We start from the raw sequence: 16,874 nt of genomic DNA, 5'->3' as shown, positions 1-16,874 counted from the left end.
GTGAATGAAATTACCGAAACGCCCTTAGTGGCTTTGGTGCCAAGGGCATAGCGAAGGCATTTTTTTTGGGGGGGGGGGGGAGGTGCCGGAGTCAATTTGCCGACTTGTAACTTGTTCGCCAACCTCGTGTCGTGTAAAATGGAAATCCAGGGTACGCTATATTTCATGCTTCATGAGAAATGCCGAGGGCCAACGTGTATTGCTTATGTACCATCCTTGGATTCATTTGTCCACCGACTCGGAAGCTCGATTTGCTGACAGGAATTAGTTATTGGGGTTGGGGGACCGCACCCCCACACCACCCCAGTCGCCAGCCCCTGCTTGGTGCACCTGCTTTACAGACTCCAGCCCTCTCATCAACTGTGCCAAGTTTTAGTCAGTCAATGTTTCCCCTTCCCATCAAACAATGCATACTGCACCAGAAAAATAGACAAAAAGTGAACAAAAATTAATGTTTTAAAAAAGAAAACACAGTCTGGGACTTAACAAATTAAAGTCAGATACGATATAAATGACAGACATTATCTTTTCTAAACTAATTTGTTTTATAAGCTTCTTGATGCCTCTCTCCAGTCAGAACAAGAAACCTGTGTGTACACGTTAGAGCCTAACAAGTGCAGATCGCTATTGTGATTGAGCACGAAGAGCGAAGGGTTTCGGACAAGGATTATAAATTCAGTCATCGTTTGTTGTCTTATTTTCGTCTCAGAATCTGTCCCGTCGGTCAGCCGGCAAGATCCTCATGGACACGTTGGAAGTGTGCCTCCAAGACAACTGTAGATCAGACTCAGGTAAACAGCTTCGAAAAGTAAACAGATCCGAAGGTGTCGCAATGGTGGGGAGATGCAAACTGGGCACACCGCATGGGAAAAAATGAAATACAAAAAAAGGAAAGAAAAAAGAAAGGAACGGGAAGGACACAAAAAAAGGAATAAAGGGCCTACATCACCAATTTGCTTGAAAATACCTCGGAGTTGACCCCTTCAGCTTGATGGTTTGTCTGCTGATAAGCGCCCCACCCCCCCCCCCCGCCAAGAAAAATGCGGCATGCCCACGGATAGATCTCAACAGTGGTTAATTTGTGTAGTATTTCGGATGATTCACCAAAAAGCTCTCTAAGAAAAGCAATACCTGTTACATCAGTGCTTTTATTAATACTATAGAAGCGTATTCGTAATGTAAAGGGTGACTGTTGTTGACAATCAAGAAAGTATAATAATTAACCTCCAGGGATTTACGGCACAGTTGGCTCGATATATTATGGAACCAGTTAAAATCAATTTTTCCCTTTTTTTTTAACAGAGAACGAGGTGAGAAACTTTCTGAACTTTCTACATAAGCAGTTAATGCATCACGATCTTCTTCGATTCAGCGGGCCACGGTCGGGGCTCAGAGGCACCCAGTCGACCCCGAACAGCCCCCTCATGCAGCGGCGGTCATCGGCGTCGGCCGCTGTGTCCTCCCCGGCGGGCCGGAGCTCGAGGCTTAGCACGGACTTCTACCAGTTGGACAGCACGGCCAAGAAGGTCTGCAGAGGCGCGCCGTCGACGTCATCAGCCTCGACGGAGGACGTGGAAGGCATGATGATGTGCAACGGCTACGCTGAGAGCCCAACACTGGACGTGTAAGAGTGGACGCGGAGAATCCCAATACGGCCGTTTCATAGTAGGGCGCCACCAAGAGTTTGCAACACGTTGGCCAATCACATCACTCGAAATTTGTCGACCCTTTCTAAACGCGCATTGGGTCGACAACTTTGGCACATTTTGATTGGCCAACGCGTTGGAAACTCTTGGTGGCGCACTATTGTGAAACGGCCGTATTGGTGAATCTAGGGGGCTCAAGGGAGTGACGTATCCGCGGAAGAGGGGGTCGTGGTCGGGGCTTAATCCCCCGAAGACGCGTTGCTTTTTTTAAAAAAGAATTGAAAGCGCCAGCATTTCACAAACAGTACTACCCCGCCTTTCGAGCTGGGAGTCGATGAGAATTCTTTTGTGCATGAAAAAAAAATTGGAAAGTCATTTTAGAAAATCCATTTTGCCCCCCCCCCCGGATGCGTCACTCCGTTTGGCGGTTAGAGTTCGTTTTTAACCTTGCTCTATGTTATAACAGCTCCCCACTCCTGTGGAACTGTAGGGTCGAAACAGCATTTGAGAACCTCCACAGAAATTTCGTGTACATGCACTATTAGATCTGAACTATAGCAAGCGATTTCTTATCGTTGGCAGTAAAATGGGCCTTGTTTGATTTATCTGTGCTGAGTAAACTTCTCCAAGAACACAAATACAAAAAAAAAGTAACAGAGCAATAATATTGGTGTTTCGTCGGAGGTACCGGTGTTGGAGTCTATAATGGGCAGAACTAAGATTGTGTATCTGAAGGCAATAACCTCGTTCAATATTGTACATAATTCACAGTACACATGTATGAATTGAGTTCCTTGTTTGGAGAGTAGTACTTTCAATACATTCTGTTTGGACAGTTGTAGATTTAAGAGATTTGGAGTGACACCCCCGCTGAGTTTGATCAAAAGCGTAACAAACATGTTGTGAGCAGGCTTGAGAAATAAAAGTAGCGCGTTGTGACAGCATTATTGCAATCTTATTGGTTCTGACTCGCTAGCTAGATCAGAGCGTCACTTCATTCACTGTTTATGGGTATGAAACGTCAACTTTTAAAAAAGTGAGGTAACCCAAAGTTACCGTCTAGAACTTCGTACTTTCTAAAACAATGTCATGTGGAAGTCGATTTGAATTTAGCGTACAGCAGCATAAATCGTAGTAACTCGTAACGAGTATGACACTGTTTTGTCTATTGTGTCAAGATTTGTGAGAAACAATGGTCACTAATTTAGTGTATAAAAGTCAACAATGTAGTAACTATTCTGTAACTTTAGGAGTCAGTGTAATAATACAATAAAGTACATGTGCATATCTTTATGGACAAACAGTTAATAATTATACAATTTTGATTGAAATAAACATTCAGATGAACAATTATATCTTCGTCTTGAATACACACTGCAGTATGCTGCAACGATTACACAAGTCAGTAGACAGTTTTCAAACAAAATGACCAAAAACGAGGCACGGCGTTCTTATTAGACTGTCGAGTGTACAAAACTTGCTGTTTACATGAGGGTTTCGAGCCCGTGCCAAATTATTGTAATTATAGTGAAAAGCTTTGGACTGTAAAACATGATTACTGAAAAAAAAGAGTTTCCAGTAAACGAAGAAGCTTCGCAGTTTGCTTCAGCAAAGTTTTGCAAGGTGATGTGACAAAAAAAACCAAAAAAATAATAATAATTAAAAAAAACCAATTCCAAACATAAATCAAGTTCAACTTAATAGAAATTTGCTTTTCTATCAAAATGAACTTTTGTTTTAGACTGTATGCATTTCACATATAGATGAATACCAAAGAGGTACATGTAGATTTCGATGTATTATTTATGTCATAGTGGGTGAAGGATGAATCGAAACAGTGCAGAGATGTACAGTAAAGGCTTGTTATGATGAACGTGAAAAAATAAATCAGTTATACCACTTCAGCAGTTTAATAGGCTTGCGATGTGGAAATAGTATTTGTGCAATAGAACTGGAGCCAAATTGAATAGCTACGAGATGTACCCAATTAGCGAAATTGGATTGAATAATGAGGCTGGCTCCAGTCGCGGCTCCACACTGAAGATGTAAAGAAGTATTTAATCCAAATGATCCTATAATCTGATAATTCTCTTCCGTATAAGTAACTGTTGTAACTAAAGAAGGTAAACAATAGCAATTTAATGTGTCCTTTATAAAAAAGGTCAATATTTGCTGGATGTGCCGTACTGCTAGCAATGCAAAATACGCATCATTTTCAAATGCATCGTTTGTAAGTGGGCTCCAAGACGCTAATAATCTTGTCAGCACAAAATAACATATCTGCTACCAGTTCATATTTAGTCCCAGAGGCGTATTCACAGCGTAGACCTAAATTAGTCATTTTTACACTTCTAAGCCTTTTTCAATGCTGCATCACATTATTAAAAAACCATAAAACTTAACAAAACGTTTTGTGCAATAACTAATAGATGTACCTGTCCAGTATGGTCTATGAAATAGACAGTTTTCGAGTATAGGTGAAATCGTCGTTGGCCATTTGTATATGTGTATACAACTTGGTCAAAGTTGGAATCATAAAAAAAAAGTTTTTTATACCTTTGTACGGCGACTTGTATTTTCCCAATTGACGTGTAATGCTTTAGCTTCAAAAGCGCAATGCCTTCTCTCAAATGGTGCAACTTTTGTACTTCGTAAGCAGACTTTAATAAATTGTAACTGTGTATCAATATATCAATAATTGACGCAAGTGTTGCTAACATTCGACGTGCAACAAGTAAGGGTGATTTGTAAACGGCGGTCCAGCGACTTGGTCTTTCACGGTGATACGATTTGCAAATGACTTGTTTGCATGAGGAGATTTTGTACTTGCGAAAATGCTTGTGGTTTGGGGCATTTTTGCGATCTCCTGTTTCACAGGGTTCAGAGAAAAAATGGAAGGTAATTTTGTGAGGCCTCGTCTGCCTTGGTATCACTAGTGACTCGTGTATGGTGCTCGTTTCCTCGATGTAGGCCCACAGCCATTTGCAGTATACATAAGAAAAGTCTTACGACTCTTTTAATCAGCTTTAACTGCGACTTTTTGATAGTTATTCCTGTATAAGAAAAAACTATTGTCAGGCTCCTTTGTTCTTAAAAGACTCCTTGGATTTCTTAACCAAGAAAAAAAAATTCATCAATTACAATTCTGAGAACTAAACCACTTGACATGAATGACCCGATTCACTTCTTGCAAGATGCCATGACAGAATCAGCAAAAAGAAAACTCAACGAAAGTTGACGACGGAATCAGAAATAAATAACGCATTCACCAACCAATGAATCGTCGATCGGGTACAGACCGAGCCGTTGATTCAGTGGACTTTCATCAAACCTAAACCATCAACTGGAAGTGCAGGTCATCGGGAATCAGTGCATGAAACTATGAATGGATGTAAAGTAGTCTACTGACAAAATAACCCTCTGCCCTTCAACAGTGAAGGGTGTAGTATTGAAGTGAACTCAGTTCAGTCAATGATGAAGTATAAACGGTTAGCAATACCCCTAAAGAAAACTCCAGAAACTTTATTTGGGAAGTGTCCAATGACCATGAAATCTGTAATGCAAACTGCATGTACCAATAACAGAGTATTGTGAAATAAATTGTAAAGCTTATGCAAGCTCGACGTGATCTCTTGCTATCTGTCTTTATTTGCATGTTTTACATTTAAACGGCTACAAAAGCAGTTGATAGAAAAATTACGGGAAAACTACAGGAACAATGAACTACGGGAACAATGAATATTTAATGAATAAAATTCAAAGTATCATGAACTGTGGTGCCACGTGAATTTCAAGGACGCTCCTTGAAACATCCCAACTCAAGATCCTGTGCAATTAAACACTCCCACTCTAGCCCAAATTACTGAACTGATTATTAAACACCCTTACGGCTCTGCTTAAAAACAACTTTTCCTGAGAGGGAGATAAATATTAACTTGACTCGGGACTCAGGGGGCCCCTTTAGTCTCTGTTCGCTTGTGACAGAAGCACCACAATTACTTCATGAACCAGGAAGTAAAATGACGCGTAGTAGCTTCCCAGGAACAAGTAATCAGCATCTCTCAAAGGGGACCACGGTAAAAGAAACGGGGGGGGGATCTGATCAATTGTCAAACATTCAAATATTTATTTTCGAAACCAAGTGTTCAGAGGTGAAAATCAATGAAATAAAAAAGAAAACTAACTTCTTATCTGCATTAAAAAAGCTCATTCCAAGGTAAGGTAAACTTACAGACAGCTTATGAACATGCCGACAATAAGGGCATCAAAATATCCTTTTCCTTCCAGTTTTTCTTATTATGGTATAAACTTCTACTTTACACAGAGCATCAGTTCGACTCCTAGCCTACGAGGTAGACATCACATAAGTATGCACATTTTAATTTTCTTTGGGCTTTTGTGTAAATTCATATAACATTACACATATGATGAATATTGACATGTAATAATGAGCATTATGATTAAAAAAGAATTTCACGAGGTGATAGATTGAATGTGGCTGAGCTGAGTGGCATAGAAGATTCCATCTGTTACCAATGAACATTTTCTTCCCATTGCATGAATGTGAAACATTGTTTTATACAAGCCTGAATAACTCCTCTTTACATACAATGTACAAGTCCCATGTTTCTTTCTCAGCTTTGTGTAAAAACGAGATAAGTGGTTTTCAAGTATACGAGAAGCAACTGGTATTTGTGTGCAGGGTCGTAGGACAGCACCCCTTTGCCTATGAGAAGAGCGTGTACAATACTCCAGCTATCTGTCTAACAGGCATAGTTGACAGTCGTACCACTGAATATAACGAATAACCCAATGGTACATGATCGATGACACATCACTCCTATCACTGGGATTTATTCAGGTATTGTACAAAACTGAATATCCGATTGAATGGAAGATCACATATGAGATTAATTAATTTCTTTGATCTAACTCACAAAAATGTGAACAAAGCAGTTCAGGTACCCAATAATGCAGCAGGCATCAGCTAGAAATGACAGTTACATGAGGCCAACACTTTGCATCCTTATCGGGTATTTTTGTCCAATTTTGTTGGTGTGCATTTTCCTTTCCCTCCATGTGCTTTTTTTGAATTCTGTTGACAAGAATAAAAAAAGGATGGCGAGATCATACCTCCGAACTCCTATTGTACTTGTGAACGGACAGATTGATGCTAACATTGTTAATGATCCAACGGGTAATCCAAAACCTGTAACTGGTCCCACATCTCAGAGGAGAGTCTCCACCATGAGAGGGACTTGGCATTTGACCTTGGGTCATCGCCAAGCCAGGGGTCACATGATGGGACGTCTCATATGCTATCATGTTTTAGTTTGTCCCTGTGCTGTTTGACACACTTAGCCACTTTTCTGTGGTTCAAGAAAACTCACGCCCATGGTTTTGCTGTTCTGGTGACGTAGACTCCAGAAGGTGCTTTGACCTTTCATGTACGCAAATACCTTTCGGTAAACTCATGTCAATGGTCCTCACTGGTCAAATGAAAGAGCCTCTGCAAAGAGGTATATGAACTACTGTCTTTTATGCACAACATGGTAAACTCACATCCGTGGTCCTTGTTAGTGTGATGGTGTTGCCTCTGCAATCAGGCACTATTGTCTTTCGTACATTGCCTTTAGAATTTCATAGCTCTCATTATAACGAGCCTGGTTGTACTGTGCACTGGACTTCCACCTACAAACATCAAAAGAAAAAAGGAAAAATTTGGATATTTCCTATGTGTATTCATCACATATTGCCTGTGATGGCAGCCAGAGTAGCATTCTGGTGGTTCAAATCAAGCACGGGTTCAATGGTTTCCGGCTGATGACTTTCTTTGGTAACATTAAACAGGCATGATTTGGCGATGTGGTGCTCCAACTTCTCAGCAACCAACCGATGAGGAACAACTGAGAGGTCAAAAGCTCTAGGTACAAGACTCTTTCACATCATACCTATCAAAAACAAATCACAAGAATTTTACACACTCACGCATTTCGGATCTTCTTCCACCTGTTCATATTCTTCCTCAGCAACTCCTCTCTAGAAGGGTCTTGGGTTGAGTCCTGCAAAAAGCAAATGTAAGAAGTGTATGCATGATATGACATTCCAACGGCAAAAACTCTGAGGTTGCGAAGAAAGTGTAAGAAAAATAAGGGTGAAGCCAAAGAAAGTGACAAAGCCCAAGTATAAAAAAAGATAAGAGCAGAGTGGCATTACTGAACTCACCAAATACGTCTCCAGTTTCTCGTCATTTGGCATCGGCAGTGGTATCCGGGGGTCCTGACCAGTTTCCTCCCTGACGTACGAGGCAAGCTTAGTGGGCCTTGGCAGATGGTAATAATTGGGGTGGCCACCTGAATTCTGACAGGGCAAAACGGCATATAATTAATCCCATCGTGCCAAGATGTTTGTACGCATAGCTGGGGAGCCGGAAATTGGACAAAGGAACCGGGTCTTGTATCAAAAGACCGTACTATGAACAAAAGACCGTGCTAGGGGGGACTTGAAGAACATTCTTTTAGTTGTCAATAGCGGAGGTAAGCCATCCTTTTGAAACACTATAATACTATTTTTGGCATTCAATCCGAAGGATTACAACTAAGGATGAAAGCTCTCCAGCTGCACGCTAATCTGGCCCCATTGAAAAAGACGCTAGCAGCGAACTGCTCCAAAAGAACAAAATAAATTATGCAACACAATCTGGGCTCTCTTTACAAGGCAGCAGGCCTAGCTGAAATACACAGGCGTCAATAGATATTACCTGTCAGATTAGAGTAGCCACCAGACAGTCATTTGTGTGGGTGTAAATATCCAGTAAATAAAGTAATGAACTTATAAAGAATTTTGAAAATGAAAAATCTTGAAAAACGCCCATTTTTGTGCACAGCCACTTCAATTGAACCCAGTAGCATATTCGTTCATTTCATTCATAAAATCCTCAATAGATTACAAATTTCAAGTGGCAATGCAAGTCATTTCCAAGCATGCCATCCATCCTCAAACCACAGCACAGCATGGTGCAGCTTTCAAACAAACTTCACAGTCATTTCTCCAGTAAGACAGCTACCGATAAAGTCATAACGTTGTGAGGAACTACGTGCCCTTTCCAGGTGCTCCTTCGCTGATTCCTCAAAAATCATCCTGTCTTAAGTGCACAGGACAATTGTAATGTGTACTCTTACACTGTGTGCCAGGTTAACACGTTGACTGCCGGCTACAAGTATACTCGTAGTCACAGGTGTACTGGATTTCGCCACTACAAGTATACTCATAGGAATGAAAGGCTATTGCAATGTAAATTGAACACAATGGCATCATCGAAGAACACAACAAATATGCTGCTGGCAGTGTTCAGGGCGTACATATCCGGAAAATGCTCATGTTCAAACAGACATGTGAAAGGTACCTATTAAATATGTACACATGCATACAACGCTTGGCAAATGAGAATGCCTCTGTGAAATTATGTGCAGCAGTCAATGTGTTTAGCAGTGCCTTACATGAACATAAAGCGAGTACAGGTGTAAGTCCAGGGTGGCTATGCTTTAACGTGATCGGTGCCAAATACAAGTAGAAACGGACACTGATGAGAAGAGCACTGTTAATATGTCATGTTTATAACAAGGACAATTTGAGGTTCCAAGTCTTTTCTTTTTCTTCAGTTTCAATTACTGGCACAGTACCTTCAACAAGGTAACTGTACAGTCCCAAGGGCCTTATTATAACAGTGATGCACTTATTTGTTGTATTTAACATAGTGGAACAAAGGATCTATCCATTTATTTCAAATGGGGGTGAAGGGTCAAAGAATTATCACGAAGAGCGTGCACAGCTTGGCTCCCACCTCTCAAGTGTTGAACAAGAAACAACTTCCAACCATTCACCAGTTCTAATGTATATTCCTTTCTACATCTAGTGAAAGAAAAACTTTGTGGTTCATAAAGACCGATTTGCTTATGCTTGGTGGAACGACCGTTCTTTGGCCAGTAAAGAGTCTCTGGAGACAGACTTACAAAAACATTTCCTTGCACTACTAAATGTAAGCTAAAAAAATCCAAACATGCTCAAAATTACTTTTATATGCACAAAAGAGTGCCTGCAGACTTCAGATAGGAAAACTTTCGACCAATCACAATATCGTGAGGTTGAGGTTGTCGAGATCAGAACAGTAATACATGTTCACACAACATGCAGTGATTGCCCGGGGGTATTTCGGATTGCTCAATTGCGACACCCCTATAGTGTGCTGTATAGTTTCAGTGGCAAACTGGATGAAGCCGAAACATGGACAAATAAAGTGTTTAGACAATGGTTACAAGCCAGATTCATCACACAGTACACATACATATACCGGTAAATAGCGTACCAACCTCATTCCTATGGGTACAATCTTGCTGCGCCATGTTGGTTCCCACCATGCATGGTGCCATCAAACCCCTGGTATTGTATGATTTAAATATCCCACTATTTGGGATATTTAAATTAGGACTTTATTCAGTGTGTTTAGGGGCAACGCAGATTTACAGGGGTGTGATGTGCAGGAGAATATGTGGGTGTGAGGATGCAGCTTTTGAAATAAGCATGCAATTCACTTTACACTTATGTATATTCATTCTGAATAGCCAGTCAGCGTCCTATTTCATATTCAACACGACCAGGGGCTAGTGAAGGAATGCGCATGCAGCCCATGGAGTTGAGGTTGACAGCATACACACCGTATTGGAGGTTTACATACATAGAGGAAAAAGTACAAGACACAAGTGCACATACACATCCGTCTTAAGAGACTCTATTCATGTGCTGGCCATCTTGAATTGAATTTGACATCAAACTTTTCATTTTGGAAACCTGAGAGTGACAACAGCAGTGACAAAATACAAATTCCAACCAATTCATCCCATTTTGGGTCCAGAATAATTAAAATCTTTTAAGTTCATTTAGATCATCTAAATGTTTCAAGCCCCATTAAAAAAAATGAAAGTGAAGACCGGAACCCCTAATAGTCTGGCATCATTCCATTTAACTTATTATATATGATAGATTCGGGGAACAAGATAAAACAGAGCTTCCCTGTGAAATGTGGCTGTCTCCCACCAGCAGAACTAGTGAGAGATGCGGACTGAACCAACATATCTGCAATTTCTTGCCATTTCTCACTTGGCACATTGGAGGCAATGCTTTTATGGCCCTGAAACAGAACTACCCCAAACCTACATCATCTGAGTCGTCCAGAGGCTCTGGGGACTGGCTGCGCTCTCTGTTGGCCCTCTGGCCAGCCGGCCGGTTTAGCATCCACTCTCGACAGACGGGGTACAAGGAGGACGTGGACCTGAACTGAGCCAGGTCCACGCTGCGGTCAAACAGCTTCATGACGTAAGAATCTGCGGTGGTGTGGTCGTAAACAAACAGAGTGGAAAATTTCATTATCAGTATTTTCTGGGCAAAGAGACTGTAACTTTGTGTGTGGCCTGATCCTCCCTTACAGAATGGGTATTCTACTAGAATCCAGCACAGCGGTTAACTTCAAATAGTGGAGTCAGGAAGGTTACTCATTGACTTGTCTGTGTTACTTGGCAGAGTGCACCAGTGGGTCACAATACCTGTATTTGGTTGTCACCGATGATATTCCAGTACTTACCCTCATCCATGTTAGCTGTAGGCTGCTTCATGCTACAGCCTTTCAAACCGGGTTGAAATCAACTCTGGGTGAACCAATGACCGCCATGGGTTGAAAATTTGAATTTCAACTCCGAGTTCAACCCAGTGTTATTTCACACTGGGTTCCAGTGAACCAAGGCAAGTTCAAACCCGGAATTTTCTAACCACGTTAAAAAATCTCAACCCTGGTCCAGAGCAGGGTTCAGTTCAAACCCGGGTTGGAGTCAATCTTGGGGTTGATGCAGAGTTTGTCAAAATTGTCCAAAGTTCAAGTGGGAATCATCGCCAGTTGCAGCACTGTGTCAACCCCGAGATTTTTTCACCTCCCTCGAGAGGTTTTAAGCATAGTATGACACCAAGCTGAAATCAACAAACAACGGGGTCGGAGGTCAGAGGTCCAATTACAGGAGTGCACTTCCCAAAAAATAACACAACCCAAGCACCATCATAAAAATTGTGATGACTTACGCTGCAGTCTTGCCGCATCGAGGAGATCACTGTCCACCTGTGATGGCGGCAACTCCCGCTTTCTTCTCTTCCGAGATCGGCTGACTTGTCGTTTGGACGGGGAGGGAGCCTCTGCGGGCTCACTACACATGCAAAATGACACATTCTAAATGAGACTTCAAATAATGTAGTATCACCCACCTACATGCGTGTGCTAAATGCAACAAAATATAAATGGAAGTCAGACTGTACAATGCTGGTAAATGGAACAAAATTCAACATGGGATTCAGCTCCGCACACATTGAGACTCAGGCTCTAAAAATACACATACATGTATACACAGACAGCCATGAGGTTCATTACACTTTTTGTACTTTTAATGTGCTGAAGGAAAGCCACCATACCTTTTCAGCTCTCTGTGGGCTTTAGGGCAAGTGCTTGTTACCTGGTGACCAAACTTTCCCAATCAATTCATAGGCCAATTTTACCTCTTTTTGGGTGGTGTTACACTGTACTTATCAGCTAATGGCTTTAAAAATACCTGACTGACTTAGATCTGAGTTACAGGCAGATTGCCAAGTACATGTACATGTACTACAAATACCAAGTCTTCAGAGTCATTTGCACAATATGTGAACAATATTTCATTGAGACTAGGTCGTCATTTTTTTTACACTCTAAGTTCCAGTCTGAGCAATGGTTGTGTGCAAATCAAGCGCAGATAGGATATCTCGTGTATGAGTGTATACTGTCCCCTTTCACTAGCTCAACTTTTTTTAGTGACTAGCAAGATGGAAAATGGAAGTGTCGACCATATGTCCTCATACAAACATGTGTAGATGCCACACATTTGTACAGGCCATGGCAAGGAACAAACCATGTGTCAGTGACTGAAAATTGCTATAGCAAACGTTTAATGAGGATCCTGATCCCCTCCTGATTTCATCTGGTCATGTATCATTTTTTTTCCAGTTTGGGTAACTCCTTTTCTTTTGTTTTATTTACTGATACGTTCTGATCCCCCTAGGTCTTTTTCTCAATTTTTTTTTTCATCCAAAATGGTCATGCCCAACTATGTCAACAAAGTTGGGGCAGTGGACCAAGTCGGGATGTATTATGTATAATGACGATTTATAAGGTTCCGTACCTGTCTGGTTCAACCTCAGTTTTGACGACAGGGATGAGTTCAATCTCTGCTGGAGAACTACAGGAAAACGGAATTAAAAACAAACAAAAGAGAGAGAATGAAGTGACATCAACAGAGTAGGCGCAAACCAGACGGACACTCATGTCTCATGGTCAATGCATCATATCCAAGGCATTTAACATGTTTAATGTGTGCACACAAGGACGGGTACAAATACATGTACTGGTTGGGTGTACATCTTAAGAAATATCGCAAGATCAAAAGAAATTTTGAAAACTACATGTACGAATAAACTTGCATGCCACTCCCCAAACATGCCAAACCTCTCCAAATAGTGACTCCAACAAAGCATGTATATGCACATGTACAAGTTAATGAAACTAAAGGAGAATATTTATTTCTGTATGCATCTTTGTAGCCAATTAAATGTGCAATCCCACAGGTCTATGTACGTGTACATGTACATGGCACCCACACTGTCATGACTATGAGTCCATGAGTGTTACCCTAAAGCTGAAGTCTGTGCAAATTTCACACAGTCTCCCTGAAAGAACGCAGGTTATTTTGGACAATTTCACAGCCAGGGGGGGGGCCTCAGTTTTCCCATGCCAATTTGTAAAGAACGTGACACACATGTGAAGACACTCCTTGTCAGTAAACCCCAGGCATGACAGCCCAGATGCACTGCAAATTCTAGAGCAATGGACAGAATTTTTTGAGCACGGCAGTGGAACAGTACACTGGCTGACCAGTCTTGGGAAAAATTAGCTCTGCATGATAACAGTACACGAGCATACACGTACATGTGTACATACAGGTCCACAACATCGGTGTCAAATGACAGCAGAGAGTTACTGACCAACTCTTAAACAGCTGGGGGAGAGGGACTCTGCTCCTCCAGCTCTTTCAGGGTTAACTACTACATGTAGCTGCAATGATGCACAACATGTGAAAGATCACATGCTGTGGTAAGTTTTCATTCACTGGCAGCAACAGTCCACCAACGCAAATTAGCGTACACGCACAACAATACTGATGATGACACCTGTAAACTTCCACACTTTAACCATATTACGGACTGTTTAACACTGGTTCAGACTTCAGGTGAATTTTACACTTGACATCACTGAACACTTTATAATGCATTTGATATGAAGCAACAGCTTCACGTTTGTGCTTGGTCTTGCACTAAATGAACAAACAATTTTCAATAAACGAACCGGTATGTGACAAACATGTCATTGTTGACATGTATATATGGCAAAAAACACTGTAAACAGAGGCCAGAAAGTTACTGTCATATGAGCGGTGTTTCACTGATGGTTTCACATTCTTGCCAAGTCTTGAGCACTCCACAACCTGTTCTACGGCATGTCTATCAGTGTGGATATTGTAACTGAATGGACACTGTGAGTGATATCTGTTTTTAATAAGAATCAATATCCATTTTAATGTCAAAACAGACAAGTAAATTGTTTTCCTCTTTTCTAATTTCGCTGCCAAAGGGAATACCTTTGCAAGAACTCTACTATTTCATTCTCCCTATTGGCTCCATGCCTCTTTGCAAGTACATACGGTACATGTTCATACAGTAATTGTTGAAACACTTGCAGAAATTTGTTACAGTAGGGGAAACAACATGACCGGTCCCCTTCATAGTGTTTTGTGTCACTTGCAACTTCTCCCCTCAAGGCCTGGGTGGGACGTTTCTCACAGGCAAAGCACCTACCTCTCTTCGTCGGCTTTCTCCACAAGGTTCTGGAGCACTCCTTCCAGCTTGCTGCGAGGACTGGCCATGCTGCTCTTCTCCTTGTCCTCCTGCTGCAGCTGGTGGGGGTGATGATGCTTGCCCCGCCCACTCATTCTACGAAGTCAGATCAAAAACTCTGAGAAGAAACAGAAAATCTTAGATTTTACGATTTATTATCATTTTTTTAAGGGTTTCACATGTACATATACATTTCAATGACTATGATTTGTTGAACTGTATCACACTTTCTCAGGAATCCTGCCAAAAATGACGACCCTGCCGAACATGACAACCCTGCCAACTGAAAATGAGGTCAGAAGCATTGTGCTTACAGAAATTAGGGGTCAATTTTGTAAATTCAGAACACATTTTCTAATTTCCAAGAGTGATGAATTAATGCAAATTACCTGCCAAACAAATAGTAATAGTTTGAAATCAATTCTGGTCATACCGGTATTTCCATGTGAAATAACAAAAGTCGTTGATAAAACAGCAGTTGGGATCACCATCTCTAATGCTGTCTGGTTTCAAGACCAAACAGATCCCGACTGTGTTTGGCATTGCTTGGTTAACGATTGGGAGTTAATCGCTGTAGTAAATGAATGGCCCAAATTGAAACCAAAATTTCTACAAACTGGAAATCGCCCATATTAATACATAGGTAGTTTGATGAGGTGAGTGATCCGTACATGCCAAAGGGGTTTCATAGAAGGCATTTTCGCGGAGTCTGGTAGACTGGCCCCCAGTCTGGGATGAGCCCCACACGTAGGGCTGTGGTTGCTCTCTTATGGCAACAGAATAGAGACAGATTTCAAAAGATAGTCACTAGAGGACCTTTAATAATAGCTTACATGTACCTGTATGAACTACCATTTTCAAGTGTCCAAAGCAACACAAATATTCGTTACGCGAATACACTGCGTCTGTTTTTGTCACGTGACGTACAGCCACAAGAGAATGCAGATGTGTGCGGATCGTCGAGGGATGACAGGTGAGGATGGCAGAAAAAACTCCTTTTTTGCCAATAATATAGGTTAAGCACTACAAAATACACTAGAGAACAGTAGTTCCATGTATAGGTTACAACCCTTTAAACACAAAAAATTATTTGGTAATTATTGGCTTCTAATGGGGAAAAATCTAGGCGTCAGCACTTTCATGAAAATTTAGTAATGGTCACATGCGCTGAATAATCATGAATGTACATGTATGTACACATGTACAAAGTGTGTTTACATCTTCAATCCATGCAGTACAATCATCAGTCACTGTATCGCAGTTGTATGGCATGAGGTGAAGTAAAACTTCTCCTTGTAAACTGTACTTAATCTAAGGTTCTCCCTATATGAACTATATTTGTGTACACATGCATACATGTACGTGTGTGATAATCCACTTAGCATGCTGTGTGTCTTGGAATTTAGAATTCTATTCTTCTGATTTGTGGCAAGGGCAATAAAATTCAGAATGTCTCCGAACATACATGTATGCACTGGAGTGCAAAACCTCAAGTGCACCCAGTGATAGCAGTCAGCGTGGGTGCATTGTGCCCATGACACAAAGACAAGTGTGTCAATTTTTTCAGTTCTACGGGTTGAAATCTCTTGCACTTACAACACAAGTCACTAGAACCAAGAAGCTGAGAATCGTCATCGCTATTTTCTACATCAGTGACCATCATTGGTAAATTTTTTTTTCTTTGTTTTATTTTGTTTTGTATTCCTGACGTACAAGTAGAAGGCTTCTGTGAATTGTCACTGTTGCTTAGCTTTTGTTTCTTCAGTTGACTCTGATGTTTCCGGATGTCATCTAAAACCACATCTTCAGTGATGGCTTTACCTCCAACTACAGAACTGAGAACTTCTCGCTTTTTGGTGGGTTTAGCATTCTTCTTAAGCAACTTTTCAGTTTTTCTGAAATAGTCTGTGCACTTCTCAGTAGTGTCATCAGCGTGTGATGTTTCAGCTGCAGTGGCCAAAGGTGTATAGGCATCGGTACCTTCTGAATCACCCTCTGTAGTTGAAAAACACTGTTGCTGGCTGAAACTTAGATGGGTTCACAGCAGATCGGTCAAAGGGATAAATGCCACACTTTCGGACAGATGACTGCAGGTTGTTTGGAGTAAGGGCACATGTGTATGCCTTGCAAGCTATTTCACAAAGATAGTACCTGTCGATCCCAGATGCTGCATGCTGTCACATGTACATTGTGTGTTGCATATCATGT

The 16,874-nt window shown here is 41.2% G+C and overlaps 2 protein-coding genes across 6 annotated transcripts in view; one reads left to right on the top strand and one right to left on the bottom strand.

Moving 5' to 3' along the window:
* LOC110989184 (EF-hand and coiled-coil domain-containing protein 1-like) overlaps positions 1-5,274 on the top strand; it is a 35,153-nt gene extending 29,879 nt beyond the window's left edge. The window contains exons 5-6 of the mRNA XM_022253367.2: positions 710-791; positions 1,303-5,274. Of these exons, the coding sequence (XP_022109059.2) occupies positions 710-791; positions 1,303-1,628 (408 nt within the window). The 3' untranslated portion in view covers positions 1,629-5,274. The remainder of the gene's footprint in view (positions 1-709; positions 792-1,302) is intronic.
* Positions 5,272-16,874, bottom strand: part of LOC110989176 (protein lin-37 homolog) — a 52,651-nt gene continuing 41,048 nt past the window's right edge. For 3 of the 5 annotated variants that reach the window (XM_022253355.2, XM_022253352.2, XM_022253354.2), the window contains exons 2-8: positions 14,628-14,784; positions 12,899-12,955; positions 11,772-11,893; positions 10,860-11,026; positions 7,872-8,006; positions 7,635-7,708; positions 5,272-7,337 (exon numbers count right to left, since the gene is read on the bottom strand). In XM_022253355.2, coding sequence (XP_022109047.1) covers positions 7,256-7,337; positions 7,635-7,708; positions 7,872-8,006; positions 10,860-11,026; positions 11,772-11,893; positions 12,899-12,955; positions 14,628-14,761 — 771 coding nt within the window. In that variant the 5' untranslated portion in view covers positions 14,762-14,784 and the 3' untranslated portion in view covers positions 5,272-7,255. The remainder of the gene's footprint in view (positions 7,338-7,634; positions 7,709-7,871; positions 8,007-10,859; positions 11,027-11,771; positions 11,894-12,898; positions 12,956-14,627; positions 14,785-16,874) is intronic. The other 2 variants (XM_022253353.2, XM_022253357.2) reach the window with 2 other exon arrangements.

Source organism: Acanthaster planci, linkage group LG04, assembly GCF_054643075.1.
Source record: "Acanthaster planci isolate LZ-2023a linkage group LG04, COTS_SCS, whole genome shotgun sequence".
Taxonomy (NCBI): Eukaryota; Metazoa; Echinodermata; class Asteroidea; order Valvatida; family Acanthasteridae; genus Acanthaster; species Acanthaster planci.
Note: the sequence above shows the minus strand (reverse complement) of the source record. Positions and strands in the feature narration are given on the sequence as shown.